Source organism: Chelonus insularis, unplaced genomic scaffold, assembly GCF_013357705.1.
Source record: "Chelonus insularis isolate UGA/USDA-ARS -01 unplaced genomic scaffold, ASM1335770v1 contig_93_pilon, whole genome shotgun sequence".
NCBI classification, from domain to species: Eukaryota; Metazoa; Arthropoda; class Insecta; order Hymenoptera; family Braconidae; genus Chelonus; species Chelonus insularis.
The window spans coordinates 1306816-1328397 of record NW_023276782.1 but is presented as its reverse complement, the minus strand read 5'-3'; the positions used below and the strand labels follow the sequence as shown (position 1 = coordinate 1328397).

The following is a 21582-nucleotide window of genomic DNA, read 5'->3' as shown; positions in this document are numbered from 1 at the left end:
CTGATGCTGAGAGAGATTTATTTGTAAAATCATTAAACAAACTCTTCTTTTTACTTATGATGAGTGAAAATAATATCCATCATATTTTTTTATAAAGAATCAGATCAGTTTAGAATTTTAAATGTTTTGGAAGATAAATCAATATTATTCACTGCTAATGTAAAATCATTTTCAATAGAATTCTGAAAATTTTGGTCTGGGAAAGTTTTGGCGGCGAGACCAAGCAGAACTCCAAAAGAGCTGGCTGAAAGGAATTCCAAAATAATTCTAAAGAGACTTTGAAAAAATTTTTCTTTTGTCACATACAAATGTTTTCCATATGCATTTATTCTCTACCAAAAATATTCCTGTTATAGTATTTCTAACTTTGAAATTTACTTCAAAATAATTCATGAGGAATATTGAATAAATAATAATTATAAAGTGTAAAAAAATGATAGAATGAATTCAATCATTTTGCAATTCACTTTGTATTTAAATCTAATTTACCAACTAAACAGCTATTTCTTTTTATATCACTATCATGCTAGCTTGTCTCTGTTCCAATCTTAAGTGATCTATATTAAGATTAATTCAAGCCAAAACAATGTTTATCAAATATTGTACAGAATTTTTTTTAACTTTTGTGTGATTTAGTTGTTATTTTATTACAATAACATTCTAGGAAACTGCATTAATGATAGTTGTATATAAATGAAAGATGATTGAAACAGATAGATTTGATAATCACTCTTTTTAAAGTCAAATGATGATTCCAAGTGCATACGAAAATTAAAACAACTTCTTTGTTCTTCATTGTAAGGAAACTCAAATAATCGTAAGTACATCTTTGATTAAATCAATAATTTATTTACATCTATAAACTAGCATACATTCATGATTTGTAATTTATTATTTCAGTACTATTTGTAATTATTTAATTTTTTTATTCCAATGCAGTAAAAAAATTTTTTCATGCAACATAAAAATCAACATTATATCCAATAAATTAGATTAACTTGGCATATATTAGGAATAATAAAAAAAGTAGTAATAAAAATAATGAAAGTCGTAATTAGATTCCGAAAAAAAGAAATAGACATGAAATGAAAAAAAAAAGTCTGTTTGAAATAGAAAATTTTCTCCAATGAATTCATGACATGTAGAGTCTAGAAACTTACAATGAGTAATTGTTACAAATATAAGAATAAAAGAGGAGTATACAGTATATTCGTTACGGTTGACGTAATAGAACACTCGATACATCATTTAGCAAGTTGGAGATTCAGTCTATCATGACGACGTGCTTTCATTTGAAATCTATTATCGTCATCTCAACATTGTTTAATCTGGATATCTTAATATCTACATTGTCCAACTGTTATTACACACCTTTATATGTCTAACATATAACTAAATTTAATCATGAAAATTATAATTTAAATTATAATGTATTTGTAGATCATATTATTATTATGTATATAATTATACAACACACTACAAACTATATTACATTACTGCATTCATAACTCTTGCTTGCAGTTTCAGCATAACACATTAGTTGTGTACCTGGACGCGGGAATGAGTGCGTTAATTACCGGTCGTCGACGAGGGTTACATAGCAGCCGTATGATTCCTGGCCTTGGTTATGGAATGTTTACGACGTTGTTCTCTCGCCTGCTACTGTTGTGCGACATATTCTATGATTATGTAGGTATATATTCAACTTGGTTTATATTAAAATTACTTTTTGCTTCCTTTTTAATATGCTCTGATGATTCATTTTTCAGATAGTCCTTCCACGAATACCTGTCAAGTTATTTACCAATTTTTAGAACTTCCGGATTTGAAAGAGAAAGTTTCAGAAAGGCATTTTTGATGGAGTGAGAGGATAAATTATATCTATAAATATTTTTCTCTAATCATTATCGTATTTAATTTTTACAAAGGAATTTTTGCAATTTATTTAATATTTGTTTATTTTTTTTCAATCAAAGGGAATTGATTGAAATTAAATCTGTGTATTAGTTTTAATTTGTTGTAATGTTATAATTTGTTGCATTATCTATTTAAAACAGTGATAAATTTAATACATTGTTGGACTGTTAAGATAATGCTAATATAAATATGTATGATGAATGGTGTGATTGTGTCATATATTTCTAGAAGGTACTAAATGTATTTATTTACATGAAACTTAATAGGATAATCACATCTATTGATTATAGATAATTTAATTGGAATTATTTGAAGTTATCTTCACTGGAGATGACAAGAAATTGATATATGTAACAAAATTTACTCCAAAACTGCAGTCATTTTGTTACTATGTTTTTTTGTAATGGAAATAATAATATAATCAATATTTCAGTAACAAAAACCATCTATAATAATTCTTTATAAAAGTTTAATGAATTTCTAGTTTTGATTTACAATTTTAATAAGTTTTACTTGAAGCTTTTTTCTGTGTAGAAAAAACTTTCTGATGTTTCAACGAATGACTAGTTTACAAAATAATTTTGATTATTATTTTTGTAATCAATACCCAATGAATCTGCGCAATATGACTAACTTTTTTTTATTATTTCGACGAACGTTCTAGTAATATGATCTATGACAATATGATCAGCTATAAACAATTTGGTGAGATAGAAAGCTGGCCATGAGAAGAGTGAGCAGAATAAAATGATTCTTTTTTTTTTTTAACTTTGTTAAGTTAACAATTTAATATAAAATAGTATTCAAAAGCAACAAAAAGCTTATCAGTAACTGCTAAAAAATTAGCAAAGCATATGGCTGACTTTGTCAGAATCCTTGAATTCTGCTATCATAATAATTTTTAAATCAATTGTTAATTTTAGATTGAATTAATTAGTTCAAGTTCCTGTAATCCACGCATATTTCTAGAAGAAAGAAAAACTCTTCACTATGTAAATGATTATATAATATTATATTTCTGCCAGTCATAGCACTCAGTTGATATGAATATTATCTCTTGGATTCGCTATTGTTTATTTCATAAAATTCCTCAATTTAGTGTTTTCAACTGATTACCCTCCTCTGATTTTCCGTATTAATTAAAGAAAAATCTATCAATTATATTTAGAATGGAAAAACAGGTGGAATTTATATCATTGGGAATTAAATTTAGATAAAAAAGAATAAACTTCAGGAATAACAAATACAACAAAAGCAGGACCACTCGTGAAGAATGGATGAAATATAATACTGAATTTGTTGATTAACGTGTTTTAAATTTCTGATTTCCATCTGCAATTTTTAATTCTAGCTAGCGAAATTTATTCCACTCTATTTCCAAAGTTACGAAACAGAAATTTAGTTAAAAAATATTTGAATGTCAATTTTAATTTTTTCCCGAGTGGAATAAATTAAATTTTTTTTGATTTATTAATAATGTTTGTTTAAGGAAAATTGTAAATTACATAATCCAACACAATGTCTCTATTTTTTTATCTTTCAGTTTAAAAATAATATTCAGTTAAATTTATATGTCATTCATGAAAAGTTTAACTTTTAATTCATATTTATCTTGTTTTCTTTCCGGGTTCATATTTTTTGATTTTGTTTTTTTATTCATAAGTCACTGGTTGGAAATGAAGAATTATTCAACATGGGATTTCCAACTATAAAATGATTCTGGGAATCAAATATTTTTATCTCATTCTTTTAATGGGATTTTTTCTGCGTTGTCAAGAGTTGATTACGTTTATTATTAAATATTTTTGATATAATTAACATATTTGACATAACTGTGTAATTTTTAATTCGAGTTAAAAGCTAAATTTTCATCATTTTTGCTTTATGAATATTTGTATCTTTCACCTTTAAAGACACTTCTGTAAGTTCAAAAAATTTATGAAAACATGCGTTCAAAAGTACACGTACTTTCCCACATCTCAAATGATGACGTATGTTCTTTGACATTTTTTTTTTCATATTTCACAGCCATTTAAAGTTGGATTTTTGACATAAATATTAGAGCTTTCGGTTAACTTTACTCCGTAACTATTAGACATGAAAACTTCATTCTGATTTTAAAACTCTCAGAAAGTCTTGCTTTACATCAATGGTTCACTGACATGAAACAAAAAAGAAAAGTATTATCCCAGATTATGAAAAATGTATATATAAAAAAAAACTATCGACTGTAAATTTTAATCAATGTCTGTTATAATTTGATGAAACTCTTATGATTTCAATATGTGACTCAACGATATGTAAAATTCATTTAACGATATGTATTAAGAGATGGTAACAGCTTTTTGAATTTTTCATCAGATATTGCTTCTAAGTATTGTGTATGTCACGTCCTGCGTTGATATAAAAGTCAGTTTGACTTCCGGTTTAGAAAAAAAATTTATGGAGGAATTGAAAAAATGTATTATAATAATATTTTAGTAAACATATTTTACATTATATTTTTTTATCATAAAGAATAATTGAGAAAAGATATTATTTATTCACTAACACTTTAGGTGTTGCTGCATAAGTTTTAAAAAATTCATTATTAATTCACTCAAGAAATAGGTAAGTTTTTTTTTTAAAAAATAAAAAAAAAATTACGACTAATTTAATGTGAATAATGTATAAATTTATCAAAAATGAAATAAACAGAAAAACCACCAAAAAACTTGATTAAGAAGCTAAAAAAATATCAAAAGGTCGAAAGAGTATCTTAATAACTGTTTTATTTGTATACAAGATTGTCTTTACATGAAGCTTTGTTGATCGCTTTTAATATGTACTTGATATGAATAGTTACCTAGAAGTTACAAGTACACTTTAGAATATAAAAAGTCAACATTCTACAGTCGATTATACCAAGGTAAATGCTTAAAGTTTGTTTTCTGCTTCTTTTGTATGGTAGTTTTCTATACGAAAATTACCTTTGAACAAGAGAATCACTGACTTAACTTTCTTAGCCTAAGCAAAAACGACTTGGCTAAATTTTAGCAGAGGTTTATATCAGCAACTTGTGTTATGAAATGATTGTTTCCAACTTCTGTATGTTAGCATCATAACTCAATGCTTATGTTTCTAATCTTATGTAACAAGTCAATGGCAGTATCAATGTTGCGATGAGTCAGACAAATACATATATATCTCTGCTATAATTAAATGAAATTTTAAGTTTGTAATTATCATAATAATAATATGTAGTAAAAAATACCTTTCAATGTGTTTATCATCAAAGAAATAACTTGTGATAATCTGAAATGGTAACATGATGATAAATAAATGACTGTACATAAAATGAATAATCATTGAGAGATTATTGAAATATTATTTATTGTGGGAAAAATAGTTTGTAGCCTTGATATAAAACTATTATTTCACTACACAGAGATGAATTGTAAAAATAAATTGAATTTTTTCTTTCAATAAATTGAATTGATTTAAATGGAAAAAGTATTAAATGGAGATTGTTAAAAATATCATCAACAAATGGAAAAAAATGAAAATTTTAATGAAAAATTCAAATTGACTTGGAAATAAAATTGAAAAAATGTCAATACAATTTTACAGTAATGTCTTGAAAAGTCTATTCTGTTTACAATGATGATTGAGTTTGAATAGATAGTAAAGATTGATAATAGAATTTTTCAGGCAATTAAATTGTCATCATTATTAGCATAAAAAATGAGGGTCAATGTTATTAGTGATTATTGACTTGATGTTGCTTTGATGTGTGAACAAAGAAAAACATTGAAAAATCAAAATTGAATGTAATAAAGTATTTGATGTATATGTATATATAGGTACATGATTCATTAATTATCATTGATGCATAATAATAAGCATCCTCAATTTATAGTGTGACATTGTGCAACAAAGCTAACAAAAGAACAATTATTTCCAGTACTGTGAAAATTACAATACTCTAATAATAATAATAATAATTATCGCCTTTGAGACTTTACAAAGCCTCTTGATTTCCTTCCGATGCTCGTTTTATATACAGTATATAAAAGGAAAAACCCTCTTGAAGAGAATAAAACAAAAGTCAAGTCTTTTAAGATTTTTGTTCGTGCTGTTGCAATGAAGAAAATTTAAACAGTTTCTCGATTGCCATTGAATGGTTACATCTGCATTAGTTTAATGGATGACAATAAAATTTCGAAATGACCATTTTATTGGCCACAAGGTCTGGTTTCGCTTCATTGGAGAAACGTGAATATGTGTGGGAGGAAATTGTCCAAGCACTTTTTGTGATAATGTAATATGCCACAGATTTGCCAAGGAATATTTATTGATTAAATATTGGCCACTATTTTGTTTCCAACATTTAGAGCTGAACATTGATTTTAAATGTAAAATCAATGATTTTATACTCTAGTTTATTCTTAGAGTTTCTTTCATTATAAGATACCTTTCTGCTTAGGTATGAAATTTTCCGCATTGCGCAAATCTAGTCGCGCGACACCAATGTTCTTTTGACTGTTATTGCCGAGAATGACTTTCTGTCAACATCGTTGACTTTAAGAAATCCAATTTATGCATCATTAGATGTCAAAAACTCTCAACTAATTAATTTACAAACCGTTGCATGCCTTAGAAATACGAACAAATGAAAATGAAAGACTATTTTTAGCAAATTTACTTCACAATGGTAATTATTGTTTTTTTTTATTTTCAAAGGAAATACTTGTAATTAAATTTATTTAAATAGAAATTGTTTGTCTCATTTATTATATATTATTTTGAAAGTTAATCTAAGAATGCGACAAGTTTAATGACAGAACAATTATTTACAAGTGCCATCGATAAACAAATATTGTCATTTTTAATTAACAATTGACTTTTTTTTGCAAGATAAAGAATAATTATTCCTTAAAAAGTAACAATGAATTATAGAATACGGCCGAAGGGAAGATAAATGATTATTTATTTCAGAAATTTTTTTTTAGTGATCATCGTAACACTTTTGTTCTTTATTAATTATATTAATAATTCATAAATAGTGTTCGTGAATTTTTTTTGTCGCATTAGGTACTTTTAAGAGAATAGCTTTTAAAATTTATAACTTTACTAGATATGTTAAGAAGGTTTCCATTTTAGTTTATTATTAATTTAAATTCAGAATCAATAATTTTTCATTTTTCCTTATTACATTCAAAAAATTCTTAGTTAATCGCATTTGATAATACAGTAATAAATATTATCATTAATCGTAAAGATAAAACTCTTTTTGACTGATTGTTAAAAATAATCTACTTTCTGTTACCGACAGTAGTTAATAACGACCAAAGATAAAAAAAAAATTTATCCTTTGATCTGGGGTTCAATGTATTCTTTTTTTTTATACAAAAATAAAAATTTTAATAATTACAAGTTGAAAGTAAATATTAATTTCATTTAATCGCTGGAAAATTTATGATTGAATGAAAAAAAATAATCGTGCTCCAAAAAAAAAAGTTATGAAAAAATTGTTGACGTAATTTTTTTTTATTCTTTTCTTTCGTAGATTTTTAATTGTGTTATGATTTATAAAATGAATAATTATAAATTAATCACAAACACAAAACCCGGCTCCAAGAAAAAGCGCGCGATTGTAATATTTGCGTTTGCGCATAGAACCAGAAACAAAACACTTCGTTAGGCGGCGCGCGCATTTGACAAACCACGCTTTACACCGAACTGTGAAGTTTGTGTCCTAAGATCAGTTGTCCGCGTGCATCATAAAATAACGTTTGTTGACTAAGTTTGCATTAAGATGATACAATTGTTATCCTTGTGACAGTTTCTCGTTTCAATCACACATACTTTAAATAACAATTAAAAAGTTTTTCAATTATTTTCATTGAGAATTATCATTTATAAATTAATTTTAAGATTTCCAAAATCAAAATAATGCAATGGACAGTAACAAGTAGTAACAACGATTAACAAAAAGTTTTTTTTGGAATTTTTTGACAAACAATTGATGGAAATGAGTTTTAAAATGTATGTTTAATGATTCTTAGAAAATCTTGACCTTGCTCTTGAAGTTACTTGATTCAAAGACATAGGAAAACAAAGTTTACTCGTTGATGATCAAAACTATAAAAGCACTTTGGACAGCTAAGTGTCGCTTTCGCGAACACTCGGGTAGTTCAGCAAGTATCAGAGATTCTTAAGAACTTCTACAAAGATAAGAAGCAGTAAAATAAAGCCCTTGAAAGTTTTTCCAATATCAAACCACGATAAGTGCATATCAGTAAGTAAATTAATTTTATTGCTCATTTAGAATTATACTTTTTTAATGACAATAACGAAATTAGCTAACTCAACTTTCTCACTAAAACTAGGTAATAATAATTTTCAAGTGGAAATGATACATTTATTATCCTCTAGGGACTAAAAAATTTGGAGAACTCTGTTTGTCATGGTGGAATAAATTATTCCAACTTGTTTAAATATATATAGGGGTGGAAACAATGCCTGTTCATCATATATGCTCAAACAATTGCGCTTAAAAGTTTTGCAAAAATGAATAGAGGTGAAGTTCGAGAGATTTATTGACACATATTTTTTCTATATTGTTTGTGGTGAGAAAATTTCTTCAACCTTGATATAATGTATCATACTGAATTTTATGTGCAAACATATGTCATTTGCACATAGATTAGTTAATTTTTGTGCATTAAATTAGCACTTTTTATATTCTTCATTAAAATGAAATCCTTATTCGTTAAAAGTGTAAGGTGTTCCTAAGGACTTGGAGAAACATTTTTAGTAATTTAAATCATAATTGCAACTTGGTTCAGTTGATGAATAAATGTAACGAATTTTTTCTAAGAGTTGGCATATCACTATCATTATTATTGTTACTGTAATGCACTATTCAGTTTATGAGGTTGTTTCATGAATAAATTACTCATTACAAAGTGCAATTTGTCATTGATTTGTTTACAAGATTTCAATGGTTGAATACATTTAGTTACTTGGAATAAAATTATAATATTTTTGATAACACTGTAAAGCTATTAATTATATTTCAATTTATCAATTTTTTTAGATATATTAAAAGCAGTATTTTAACGCTCTTTCAATTATACACTAAATCAATTCAATTAATTAAATATCATAGTAATAATATGAGTGATAATTTTAATAGAATGATTATTATTGAGATTATAGTTCATTATAATCTGCTTGCAGAAAGCATTAATTAATTTAAAGAAAAGAAATTGCAGAATATTCTCGGAATTAATTTCATAGTTGGAATGATCGTAATTGCTTCATGTCAACCTCTTTTTTCATTCTCTGACATCTCTATATGTTCAATAAGGATTTTTTAACAACTTATCATATTTGTTAAGCATCAATAAGTTTTTAATTTCAACATGACAAGTCTCGGTTTTTTTTTAGTGCTAAATCAAATGAATAATTCATATTGATTTTTTTTTAAATAATTTTTTAATTAAATTATATACTTTAAGTTTTTAGAATGTTAATTCAATGATTATTTTTCAATTACTCATTAATTATAAATTCTAGTGGAAAAATTTGTTACTTTAAAATATTATGTATTACACTAAATCCTATAAATTATTATAATAATTTATAGATACATTAGCTACTTTTTTTTTTAAATTTAAATGATTTCGGTGTTCAACTAAAATCACATGTGGCATGATCACTTCAGATCAAAGTCAGGTTTATTTCAATAAGAATGAGTAGGAGGTATAATTGAGAAAGAAAAAGACAGCAAATGTGTGTACATCATTTCATGTCTATCTATTTGTACTTGCCAATTGGAAAATCACGACGCGTGATGTGACAGCGCTCTATTATTTCCGGTCCAGTGAGCCAAAAGGGCTAAGATTAGTGATTCAAAGTGCTATCTTGTTGTCAAGGTACGCAGAACTTTAGTGAACTTTACTTCGAGGGTCTAAAGATTATCTAATTATTTTAATACTGAATGATTAATTTATTCATTAAATTATACTTAATATCTCCAAGTGAAATTTGTGACAGATGACATAATATATCTATTGAAATAGTTTTTTGCTCTACACCTGTTATTTTTAAATAGTACAACTAGAAGAATTGTCAGAGAAGGAAAAAGACTGTTGATAATATAGTGGCTATATCCGTAGCATAATACATTTCTGTGTAGTGCATCGACTTATAATGACAGACATCGATCTTCTTTTTACTATTTAACTTTACCTTCTTTCACTCAATATAAACGTATTAAAAATACAGTGTGACCCCGATAATCTCCAGCTATTGGGTCTGAATAACCTTTGAGTAAATCAAACTTCCGTTCTATTTTCATTTCGTAAATTACATCGAATAAAAGGTTTGGTTTATGTTCACCAAAAAGCTTCAGTGACACTATATTCTCCAATGTATACAGATCTTTATTTGATTTTGATTAGATCACTTTATTAACTTTCACTGAATTTGTTTATAAACAACTTCAATAGAATTAATGCTTTGCTTTATCATTTAACGTTTTATTAAGCTTTCCAAAATTTAATATTTATAGTAGCATGATTGGTGATAGGGTTGGAGATCCAAATATCAAATGGAGTAGAATACTTCTATGGGAATTTATTATGTACTGAGAAACATTTGTCTTAAATTTCTGACATTTCGAAAGATACACATGTATTTATCAAAATTTTGCAAAGTCATTTTCAAATTGTTCTGAACATGAAGTGGTTCTTTTCTATAAAATGCTTGTTTCTTTTATGAATATAAAGAGTGATATTAAAAACAACGATAAATTCTCGATTTCAAAAGCTTTTTCTTTAAATCAAAACTCAGATATAGAGGTGTAAAAAATATTCTCTACTTTGATCATACAACTTTTTATAGATGTAATTCACTTCAGTGCAAATAACACAGTTTAGAATTCAGTGGCAATGAAATAAAATTTCATTGACCGAATTTAAAAAAAGAAAGTAATATTATCAGTTTTTTTTTCAATTTAAAATTTGATTCTACAAATCTAGATCAGTATTTGTTGAATTTATTTAAAGCAAACTAAATAGAAAAATCAATAATGATTAAGTATTGATATAAATTTATTTAATGCTATAATAAAAAACAAGGTTGATGTTCATTTAACATGCATAGATTCTTTTAAACAAACATCTTTTTTATTTTAATCTCTATTTTGACTAATTTATGGGTTTTCATTCACTACTTCCACTGTTCTACTTACGTCTTAAATTTATTGACTTCTATTTATACACTCTGTTGTTATATTAACCCCACTAAATACCTTGAATGAAAGCACGATATCTGATAGAAATTATCTATATCATTACATTAACACTTTATGTAGGCAGTAGAATGGTACTATACCGTACCTCTTATCCTCCAACAAGGATATCAATGACGTAATGATAACAGTTTATTTTCATGTATCAACAAAATTGATTCTCTCTTCACAAGTAACTATTTCATTAACTAAAATTAAAGTTTTATGGTTGAAGAAAAAAATGTATTGTTCTTAAATGAATTATATTGTTTACACTTGTATCATAAAACTTTTCTCTTCAGCAATGCTTGCTTTGAAAGCCTTGTTTAGTTGGTGGTTTTAATACCTAACAGCATAACAGCTATTACAAGAGTGCTTTCATATACCTTACGATGCCAAGTAGAAGCTGTGGGATCTGTTTGTTGGGGCAATCTATGATAGCAATTAGTACAAAGAGGAGAACACAATGGTAATGGTTAGTTTTGTTATAAAATCCAATCTCGTAATGATATTTCAGATATTCTATGGTAGACTATTAGCAAAACTTCATAAAGAATAGCAGGTTTTCTTTTTATTTGCGAATATTTAAAGTAAAGAAATAAATAATAGTTGATCTTTCAAATTCTCTAGTGTACTAGGATTTATATATTCTTAGCACGACCTTTTCTCTTCCATCGAAACTCATCATAAGTTTGTTGAAAAAAATCATTTTTGCTATTATTTATTTTCCCCCTTTTCTCACTGTATGTAGTGAAAGAGTTATAGGCGTGGTCATATCATGCTATGTCTATGAGGCTATATTTCACATGCCCTTCTTATTCTTCCTTACACCCTCCAGATGGTCCAGACGTCTAGTGGTAAATTGCTTTTTTGTTAAAGTTGAAGATACTTTTATGGAGTAGGGGAAACAAAAGGATAATTGTAGAATCGATGAAGTGTAGTTAAATAATTTAGAGTGATTAATTAATAATCTTGGTAACTTGTAAAGAAAGAACATAATTAATTGAATGATTAACTTATTTGATATAGATTGAATCACATTTCATTGGACATTTCTTTTCATTATGTTTCAAATAATATTTATGTTAATGATATTCTTTTAATAACTAAGTTGAAATAAAGATAATAATATAGAAGAAAATTACACAATTTTCATATAATTTTTTGATCAATAATTTTTTATTAGACTTTGAATTACTTTTTGGGTGAAAGTTTCAAGTATATTTGTGGAAAAAACAAATGAAAATATTTATTGGATTAATATATAATTAAAGAAGTTGTATCATTAAAAGTTTATTGGTGAATATTTTTAATGAATAACTGTTTACTTATTTCCTACTTCAAGTATAATTCAAAGCAAAATCCTTCATTTTTTCATTGATTTAATTATTTATTCAATTGGTCAACAAAATTCTTAGTGTCATTTAGATAATTTCACTAACTTTTTTAGGATAGAACCAAGTGAGATGACCATGTCAAGTAGATTGGGGAATTTAATTCAAATGGGTAAACTACCCTATCCCAAACTGTCTGAAATAGTCATAGAGTCCATCCTACATTAATTCAACAGCTTTTTTTTATGGTGAAACAAGTTTTAATACCACACTTTACGAGATTCTTACAACATACTTCAGCACATCATTTTTTATTATATTTTGCTTTTTATTAATGAAAATTGAAATTGAATTCCCAAGAAACATCTAGATTAGATTGGTATCTTTTGATATTGAAGTCTGAATATTGATATATAAAATAAAGAATCTGTAATAATCCTTGAAATTGTTATTTTTTTATTTGATTTCATTTGATAGGATTATATAAGTAAATGAAGAAGATTGAAACTGTTTTAAATTTACAAATAAATTTATTGAAACTTGCAGGAAAAGAGGTATTGATGATCAATGTTATAACACTTTTATATAACATTTGAGACAAATTTATTTTACCTTGCCATTTATCAGAACTAGCATTTTAGTGTGAATATCAATTGCAATTAGCTAAAACCATTAAGAAGAAAATTTATTCATACCTTAGGTGCCAAGAAGGGCATAATTAGAAAAAGAAACGTGTTTTTAATTAAGAGTATATAGAGTTTAAAGGTCTTAGCAAGACCAGAGGTAGCACGTTTTTATCTTAACGATAATGAATATTAAAGCTTTATCCTTATTCTCTCAAGAATCCTGTTTATTTAACTGATTTTAATTTGTCCTTATTTCATGCACTATTGTAAAGATGATAATTGGAAAAGGCAAACACAGTCGATAGTGGTTTCTGCAACCACGCCTATTGGTCGACCAGTACACCCACAGCACGTCTGTCAAACTTGAACAAGGTTTACTTGTGTACTTAGATTTAATTTGAGGGTGTCTTCAACCCTCGTCCATTTAACATAACTCTAGGTCTTGATTCAGCTTTGAGCTATTAAATTTGACCGAAAGTTTAATCATGTCCATCAAAAAAGTTTCTTTGAAACTTTACCATTCATCTTCGAATCGGTAGACTGAGTTCCTTGTTCATAAAAATTTCCTCCATGATAAAGTAAGAGTGAAAGAAAATCAATGTATATATATTAAATTATTCCAAGTTAGAATTGATAAAAATGTTAACTGGTAAAGATGAAGTGAATACAATGATAGTCAGATGAATCAGTATTTTTTTTTTGGACATTATATATCCTTGTACATTAGTCACTTAATTAGCAGGTCTCCAAGGTCTGTTTTATGATTGATGACGTTTCAATTGATTCATTACTGGTCATCATTTCCAAATTACTTTGATCATTTTTGTTCATATAATTTTCAAGCTGTTGAGAAAAAAATCTTATTACAAATCCCATGGATTTTTTTATTTCCTCCCAACTTTACTAAATAAGATAAAGAAGTTTGCTAATCAATCTCGCTTTTTTAACTCAGTAATTTTTTAATGAAGTTATCATTACTTTTTTTTTTTTGTTCAAATTAATTATTTTAAATAACTTTTGCACCTAGAGAGTTAAGATTGTGACACGAAAAGTTACTTTAATTTGTTGTTTAAGTAAAATATTAAAGTAAACTAGGAAAATTGCAGTCTCATGTAGTTTAGGTTTCTAAAACTTATCCAATCAAATAAATATTTAAATATTAATAGTAGCAGTAATCACCACAATTATTATAATAATAATGATGAAACTAATCAATATATTTGAATATCATTTATATGCATTATAATATGATAATGCATAGAAACTGCTGTATTGGACTCTTGGACCAGGACAAGGTCGATCCAATGATGAGTATGCTTTGACTGTATTTATTGAACATGCAGAATATTTTGTTTCATTATTCATAGCAGTACAAAATTATCACTGTAATAACTATATAATAAATATATAAAAAACAAATTGCAATCATTTAACAAATTTTTTGCTTTGATAATTTAATAAATAGTTTTTGAATTGTTGTGGATAATAGTTTCACTTTAATGTAGCAGTATATAGAACTAGGAACGAGTTTATTTATCAAATGAGTGGATACTTGTTGAAGTAGAAAATATTAGAGTAAATCAAAACTTGGTATCTTATTTTCAATCAGAATTTCATGAAGCTATTGTATTTTATGATTTTTAAATTGTCCGTAGAGAACGTTTTTTTTATTGTTTGTGACAAACTATAAAATAATTGATTGAAAACAATGATAGTAAAGATCTTCAAATAAAAACTGTCTTTTTTAAATGAAAGAAAATAGTAAGTAGTATCCAGTAAATGAAATAGTTGCTTGTCATCAATGAGTTCATCTATTTGCCAAAATCTATTGAAAAATTTCAAAAATGTATAAAATTTAAAATAACTGAACCTATTCTTTTGATAACCAAGCACACTTTTTGTAGATATATTTTTATCCTTTAAAAATATCATTTATTTGTACAAGTAGAAATAACATGGGTCTAAAAATATATTATTCAAAGGTCATTTCACTGCCCCAATGCTTCCATTATCATCCCAAACGAACCCTCATTCTGAAAGTAATTCAAAAAGTATCAAATGAGAAATAGATTCAGTGAATTGTACACCATAGATAAAAGATTAAAAATTTTTTGATGTTCTGGTTATTTTGAATGTTGAAAAATTCAACATAAAAGTGAATTTTGGCTGTGGGCCAAGTCGATAAATCATTCTATTTCCATGACTAACTGGCTCACTACATCGATGAAGATCTGCTATTATATAGATATGTTAAGACTTATCTTTACCAGTTAATGTTCATGTTGTGTGGTTTGTTTGAAGCATCGGATCTATTTTCACTTTTCTGAACTGCATTGGAGTGTCAAAAAACCCGACCAACCAACAAACCCTACAATTTGACATGACGTTTTGACAGTGACTCTCACATGTCTCGTGCAAGTAACTTGCATCTTACATGCACGCGTCACAGTTCGCTTAGTATAGGAGACAATCAAAGGAGTAATTTATATGGATGTTAGTAAGCTTGACACTTTGGTATATACAAAAGCTCTTTGCATATTATATGCATAATCATTCTCCTAGGTAACCTCATCTCTGATAATAATTGAAGTCAGTTGCATCTATATAAGCCATTACATTGTGTAAAATGCAAATTTATCCAATATATCGTTATGATTATGATTAATGGATTATTTTGAAGTTTAGCTACACCGAAAGGTACTATCAGGAATGAAATCTTTCAACAAAAAATCAAGGTTTCATTTGCTTTTTTTTTCTAAATACTTATTCAGTTAAACCAGAACTGATTATATTGTGATATTATTTCTCTTTATTTTGGCAAGAAACAATGGAATAAACTGGTCTATTACTCATTTAAATAAATTAACATTCATACCAGATAGAGATAAGGACTTTGGAAATGACTTTCTAACTTGAAATACATTTACATTTGTTATACAAAACGGGTTTTCATTCTATAACTGGAGATGTTTTAAGACATTTTTTGATAAAGTCAAGATTAGAGATGAATTATATTATTTAATTTTTTATTTTGTTTAAATTTTTAAGTAAAATAATCCTGAAGAAAGTATTGGTTTAATTAATACATTGGTAGTTTCCTAACAGCTCTCTCTAGCTAGCATGAGCATCCAGCTGAGAAGATCAAAGCAACTTTACATTTCAGATAGTTTCCATCTCTTTAAAATTCAGATATTTTATGAAAATATTAATAAATTTAAAGCATTGACTTAATTTCATTGAAGCTTATGATTCTTAATAAGCTTCTTTTTGTGAAACTTGTGCAAATATGAAATATTATATGATTAAACTGATGGATTTTCTTTCATTATGATTACCTAATATAAGTTTCAATGTACATAATAATTGTGTTCTTTATTTTCCTGCCATTTGATATGTAGCTATGTAGAAAATTTACTTCCATTTTCTAAACTGTTTCGTTTCATTTTATAACCATTGCAATTTAATCTAGATTAACTTCAGTAATACATTTGAAATTTGTGAGAATTTATCACCGAATTTATTAGGCAAATCTACTTTACTAAATTAACGAACAATCTGTCCCATTCTTCATTTTAATTTATAGAATTAATAAATTATTTAATTGTTTCTTTTGGTTAGAAAGATTAGGTTTAAAAAAAATTTAATTATTTTGAAGTTTATAGAGTGAATTCAATTTCATTTTAATTACTTTTAAACATATTGTAATAAATATTGAATAAAAAATTCAAATTTCTTTTTCAAATTCTAATTTGCAAAATTTACTTATTCTTGAACGTACTTGAATTTTATACTAATTCTACTCATTCTTTTTCCAGAAATTTTCACCAAAGGATTTCTAGAGTAATTTGGCTCATTCAATCAAACTACAATGGAAGTGGAAATGGAGGTATGTGTCAATAAGTTTTGTGCATTAAGAGAATAGTCATTTTAGTTTTTCGCTGAAGATTACGTAGTCTAACATATTTATAGATTTGATAAACTAAACTTCCGGAGCATCTCTTGTAGATATCTGTGAATCCTCTTTTATTATTTTGACATTTAAAAGAAAGTCTAACTATGTTACTTGATGTTTTATTTAAAAATTTTCTTAACCAATTCATCGAGAATTTTTTGTTTATTCAGTACTTAAATTCGTACCTCAAACGTGTGTAAACGAAATGAGATCGCAGTAGAGAATTCTTCATATGTCAGACAAGTTCAGATAGTTTGTTTTTCCAGTTAAAAGTAATGTCGTTTATTTCAACGGACCAATCGAATCAAAACATACTTTTTATTAATTTTGTTATTTTAATTGACTTGAGTAGTTTATAAAATTCAATGAAAATTAATTGTTTGCTTGATGGAATTCTTTTTTGTTGAATATTTTTCTTTATTCATTTCTTCCATTTACATTTATTAAATTAAAAATACACTTTTATGTTAATATGAATTTGTTTTAAATAATTATTGTTTATAATTCGTATAGGATTTTTAAATTAAATCCATCTTGTTTATAATAATCACACAAAATTTAATATATTCCACACATAAGGGAGGAAAAATGGATTGATTCAAACCATAGAAAAGATTACTGCTGGTAAATATGTGGTTTGAATTGATCCAATTGTCCTACCAAGAGCTTAATATTTTACCATACCCATGCTGAAAGCTTCACACGTCTCAAATAGAAAAGAGAACTTTTGGCATAGGTGAAGAACAATATTAGGGGGAGGAAGAGCAAACTGGGACAGAAGGAAAGGGAGGGTGGAGTGAAGCAAAGCGTGTATTAATGTATTAATGAATATAATAGATATTAAAAATAGATAATAGATCATAAAATTTTTTTTTTGAGCGTTCCACCTCTTATCTCCATATTCTAACTCACCCTTTCTTCCCCTAAGATCCCAATATTTTTTTTTCTTCCAAATGTAAACTTCAATTAATTTCTTTTCGAACAAGTAATCATTTTCATGTGATTTATGCTTGTTTATTGATTAAAATTTATTTGTTTTCAATTTTGGAGTAAAAAAAAATCCATTAGTTTTCATTCGACTAATCTCAAAGGACTCTAAAAGTGGTCAAGAAAATAAAATTCTGATTTATTCATAACCTCATTGCAAAAAAAATCCCATGAGAAAGAATTAAAATATGGAATAAAAATTGTATTTAAAACAAAAAAAACAATTTTACTTTGATTATTTTCGTATAAAAATAATTTTTTTTATGCTATTTGTGAGAACGACCACAAAAATATCCTTTTTTTGTTTTAATACAGGGATGAAAATTTAATTTTAAAATTCTTCACATACAGGAAACGACAAAGTAAATGAAAAAAGTTGGTCCACCTAGTTATTACTTTTCTTACATACATAGCCTATATTCCAATGCAAAAGATTGAACAAAAAGTTAACTATCTCATAAAGTAACAAAAGTAATCAAATGGGGATTCAAGACAAACTCAACCACATAGTGCAAGAATTTCAAAAACTTTTAATCGAATACATCAATTTCAATCTGTTCAATATTTTTTTAAAATTGCAAGTGGAAAACTTAGCCAACAATCATCATAGTTAGAAGGATGATCTCATTAAATGACAGATAAATGTCTGGACATAGTAAATCTTCGATTAATGTTATCAGTTTGTTTCTTTTTTTCTATGCGCTGAAGGTCATGACAGGCCACAGGATCAGGTTGAGTTGGTTGAGAAGCCAACTCAAGCCGTTAAGCTAAGTGATTGATGTTCTCTTAGAGCTTTTTCTTCATCAAGATTATCTTTTATTCCATATAGTCCTTCATATAATCGATAATGATGATAGCTATAGAATGTGTCTTCTAGACCACTCATCCTTTTTTGTCGATCCGCTTGATAACAAAAAATCTATCGGTTTTATCAATTTTATTAATTTTTTAGTGTTTACGCACGCAGTAAGTGTCTGATGACTCCAAGGTAAATAAACGAACCGCAATCACTTAGATAATATTTTTAATGATGAGAGAATAGATATTAAATGGATTTAATTTTTTTAGTTATACTTAAATAAAAAAAGCTTTATTACCAAATAAAAACAATAATCAATAATTTGACTTTTTTCTTTTAATGACGAGTAATAATTATTTAGCATCATTATCTCTAAGTTAGGAAATAAAATAAACTTTATTTACTATTTTTGGTTTGAGTGGGAAAAAGAGTAATTCATGGGAATAAAATTATTCTGCATACATCCTGCAGGACGCAAATTAATTTAATTAGACCATGACAAGTCATTCAGAACATTGTGCATCAATATCGTTTTTAGATAAAAATTACTCTGCTTGACAGGTAAATTGAAATCAAATGAGAACTGCGATAAAAATAACTTAACCTGAGTACAAATTATTTGAAAAAAATTTTTTAAATAACTTCGAAGAATGTTTATATAATTTAAAGATGTTTTTAATAGTTTTTATGCTCATTTAGAAAAAAAAATATTTAAAATTGATTGTAAGTTTGCCAAATGACTATATCAACTTCTTCATTGTTTTCTAAGATGATTTATTTTTGTCTTTTACATGAATTTTTTAAACGAAATATTACGAAAGATTCTTTACAAAAAAATAACGTATTATTTTTATAAATTCACAACAATATGTTTTTGAATAAGAAATAATACGATTTTTTAGCTCCAGATAATAATCTTGTCTAAGCATGTCTGTATCTACTTTTGATTATAAAAAGAAGAGAGAAATAATAAAGAGAATTTAACAGTTGAAAATTAAATACAGCTAACAATTAAAAAAGAGAAACCATTCAGTAGTTATTCCTTTTACTTTCTACGTTCTGAGAGTACCTCTAGTATCTAGTTATTCCATTCAACCACAAGTCTCTACTAATTAAATAGCTATTTCCTCAAAATAAAATAAACTTCAATAGTAGTCGTAAAAATAGAATAGGGAATTTTTTTCTTCATTGTTAGTGATATTTAATTCTCTTTCTGGTGTTGAATTCTCTTCCCTACTCTTTTTCCTTCCTTTCTGCTAGTAGAAGTAGATACAGACATGGTCAGACTAGGATACCTTCCTGCAAAGATTCAGCTCTGCAATGATGACGTTGATAGTCAAGATCAAGTTCACAACATTTAATGAGAATTCTGCATTCCTAAAAATCTTTTGATCTTTATCTATCACATAACGTACATTAAGTATACAATAAATATATCTTTCAGACAACAAACTTATTAATGTTTTTAAACTACTTGGAATAAATTTACAAGACACTGTTATTCATTTTCTTCAATGAAATGAATAAAATCAGTTAAGAGTACACAAATGAAGTGAAATAAAACTTTAATTTCCAATGCAACTGCAATATTTCTTTCTTATACAATTAAAGAGACTGAGTTCTAAGATAACATTTCCACATGCTCCAACCTACATTCTTTTTACTTCTCTTTATCAGTTAAATCTGTTCAATTTGTTTTTTTTTTTGTTTTTTTAGATCTGAACACTTAGTTATATCTTCAATGCCAATCTCTCTATTTCATTGAACATCATGTGAAAAATGTTAGGGTTCTGACAATGTTATGACCATTCAATCTTTTTTTTTTTTTTAACACAGATAAATTCATTCAATAAGTTTCCTGAAAGTTTATTCTATTGCGAAATTTATTACTCCATTTTTTTTATATTCCATTATTTGATTTGACAATAAAACTATTCTTTTGCTATTTAACTTCCGTCTATGTATAAAAACCAATTATATCAATTATGTATGATGAAAATTTGTATTGTACAAAGAGAGAACAGAATGATGTTTTTCTTAAATAAGAACTCTACTATTTCGAGATAATTTTTCTTCTTGTATTTATTAGATCTTGATAAGAAAGTGCAATCACTATTTGAGGAATCAGTTGATCTGAAGAAGATTGCACGTTGGTATTTTACTGAATAGTTTTCAATGGCATTGTACTATCTTTAGTACAAACCCACCAGATATATAAATTTCTTTGTCGATGCAATCACTTTAAGTAATTTGAGAATACCAATTTGGAAGATATCGATTCTCGTGTATCTACTTTTCTTATATCCACCTTATTTTATCGTTGAATTTTCAAATAGAATGTCTAAATTTATATTTATCCCAATGAGTGGCTATCATTTAAACTGATCATAATATTTTTATCCCCCTTTTTAAGCCCTAAAAATAAATTACAGGCTTGTGAAATCACTATATACTAAAAATCATCAAGTATAAAGAGAATTCCAGTCTTTTGGTAAATTATTGAATTGATCTTCTGAACAAGTTTGTGAAAATTGTCGATAAAAATAATTGGTGACGTTCATAAAGAGTAATGTAGGAGGATGTCACATGATAGTGACTAGGAGTTATTAAAAGACTGCGTAAAGATTCCAATAAAATGGTGGGATTTAAGTTGTCAAATTTTTTTTATGGTGAATATCAGATTTTTA

General features: G+C 26.6%; 1 protein-coding gene and 2 long non-coding RNA genes across 7 annotated transcripts in view; 2 read left to right on the top strand and 1 right to left on the bottom strand.

Annotated features, from left to right (window-relative positions):
- Positions 1-687: 687 nt before the first annotated feature.
- LOC118072428 (uncharacterized) lies at positions 688-1989 on the top strand. The gene is made up of 3 exons (XR_004691010.1): positions 688-817; positions 1522-1689; positions 1770-1989. It is a non-coding gene; the product is annotated as an uncharacterized lncRNA (long non-coding RNA).
- Positions 1990-2671: 682 nt separating this feature from the next.
- On the bottom strand, positions 2672-4989 carry LOC118072412 (uncharacterized). The gene is made up of 2 exons (XR_004691008.1): positions 4763-4989; positions 2672-4074 (listed from the first exon to the last, which is right to left on the bottom strand). It is a non-coding gene; the product is annotated as an uncharacterized lncRNA (long non-coding RNA).
- Positions 4990-7665: 2676 nt separating this feature from the next.
- Positions 7666-21582, top strand: part of LOC118072335 (calcitonin gene-related peptide type 1 receptor-like) — a 110695-nt gene continuing 96778 nt past the window's right edge. For all 5 annotated transcript variants that reach the window (XM_035092105.1, XM_035092103.1, XM_035092104.1 and 2 more), the window contains exons 1-2: positions 7666-8197; positions 16973-17043. In XM_035092105.1, coding sequence (XP_034947996.1) covers positions 17026-17043 — 18 coding nt within the window. In that variant the 5' untranslated portion in view covers positions 7666-8197; positions 16973-17025. The remainder of the gene's footprint in view (positions 8198-16972; positions 17044-21582) is intronic.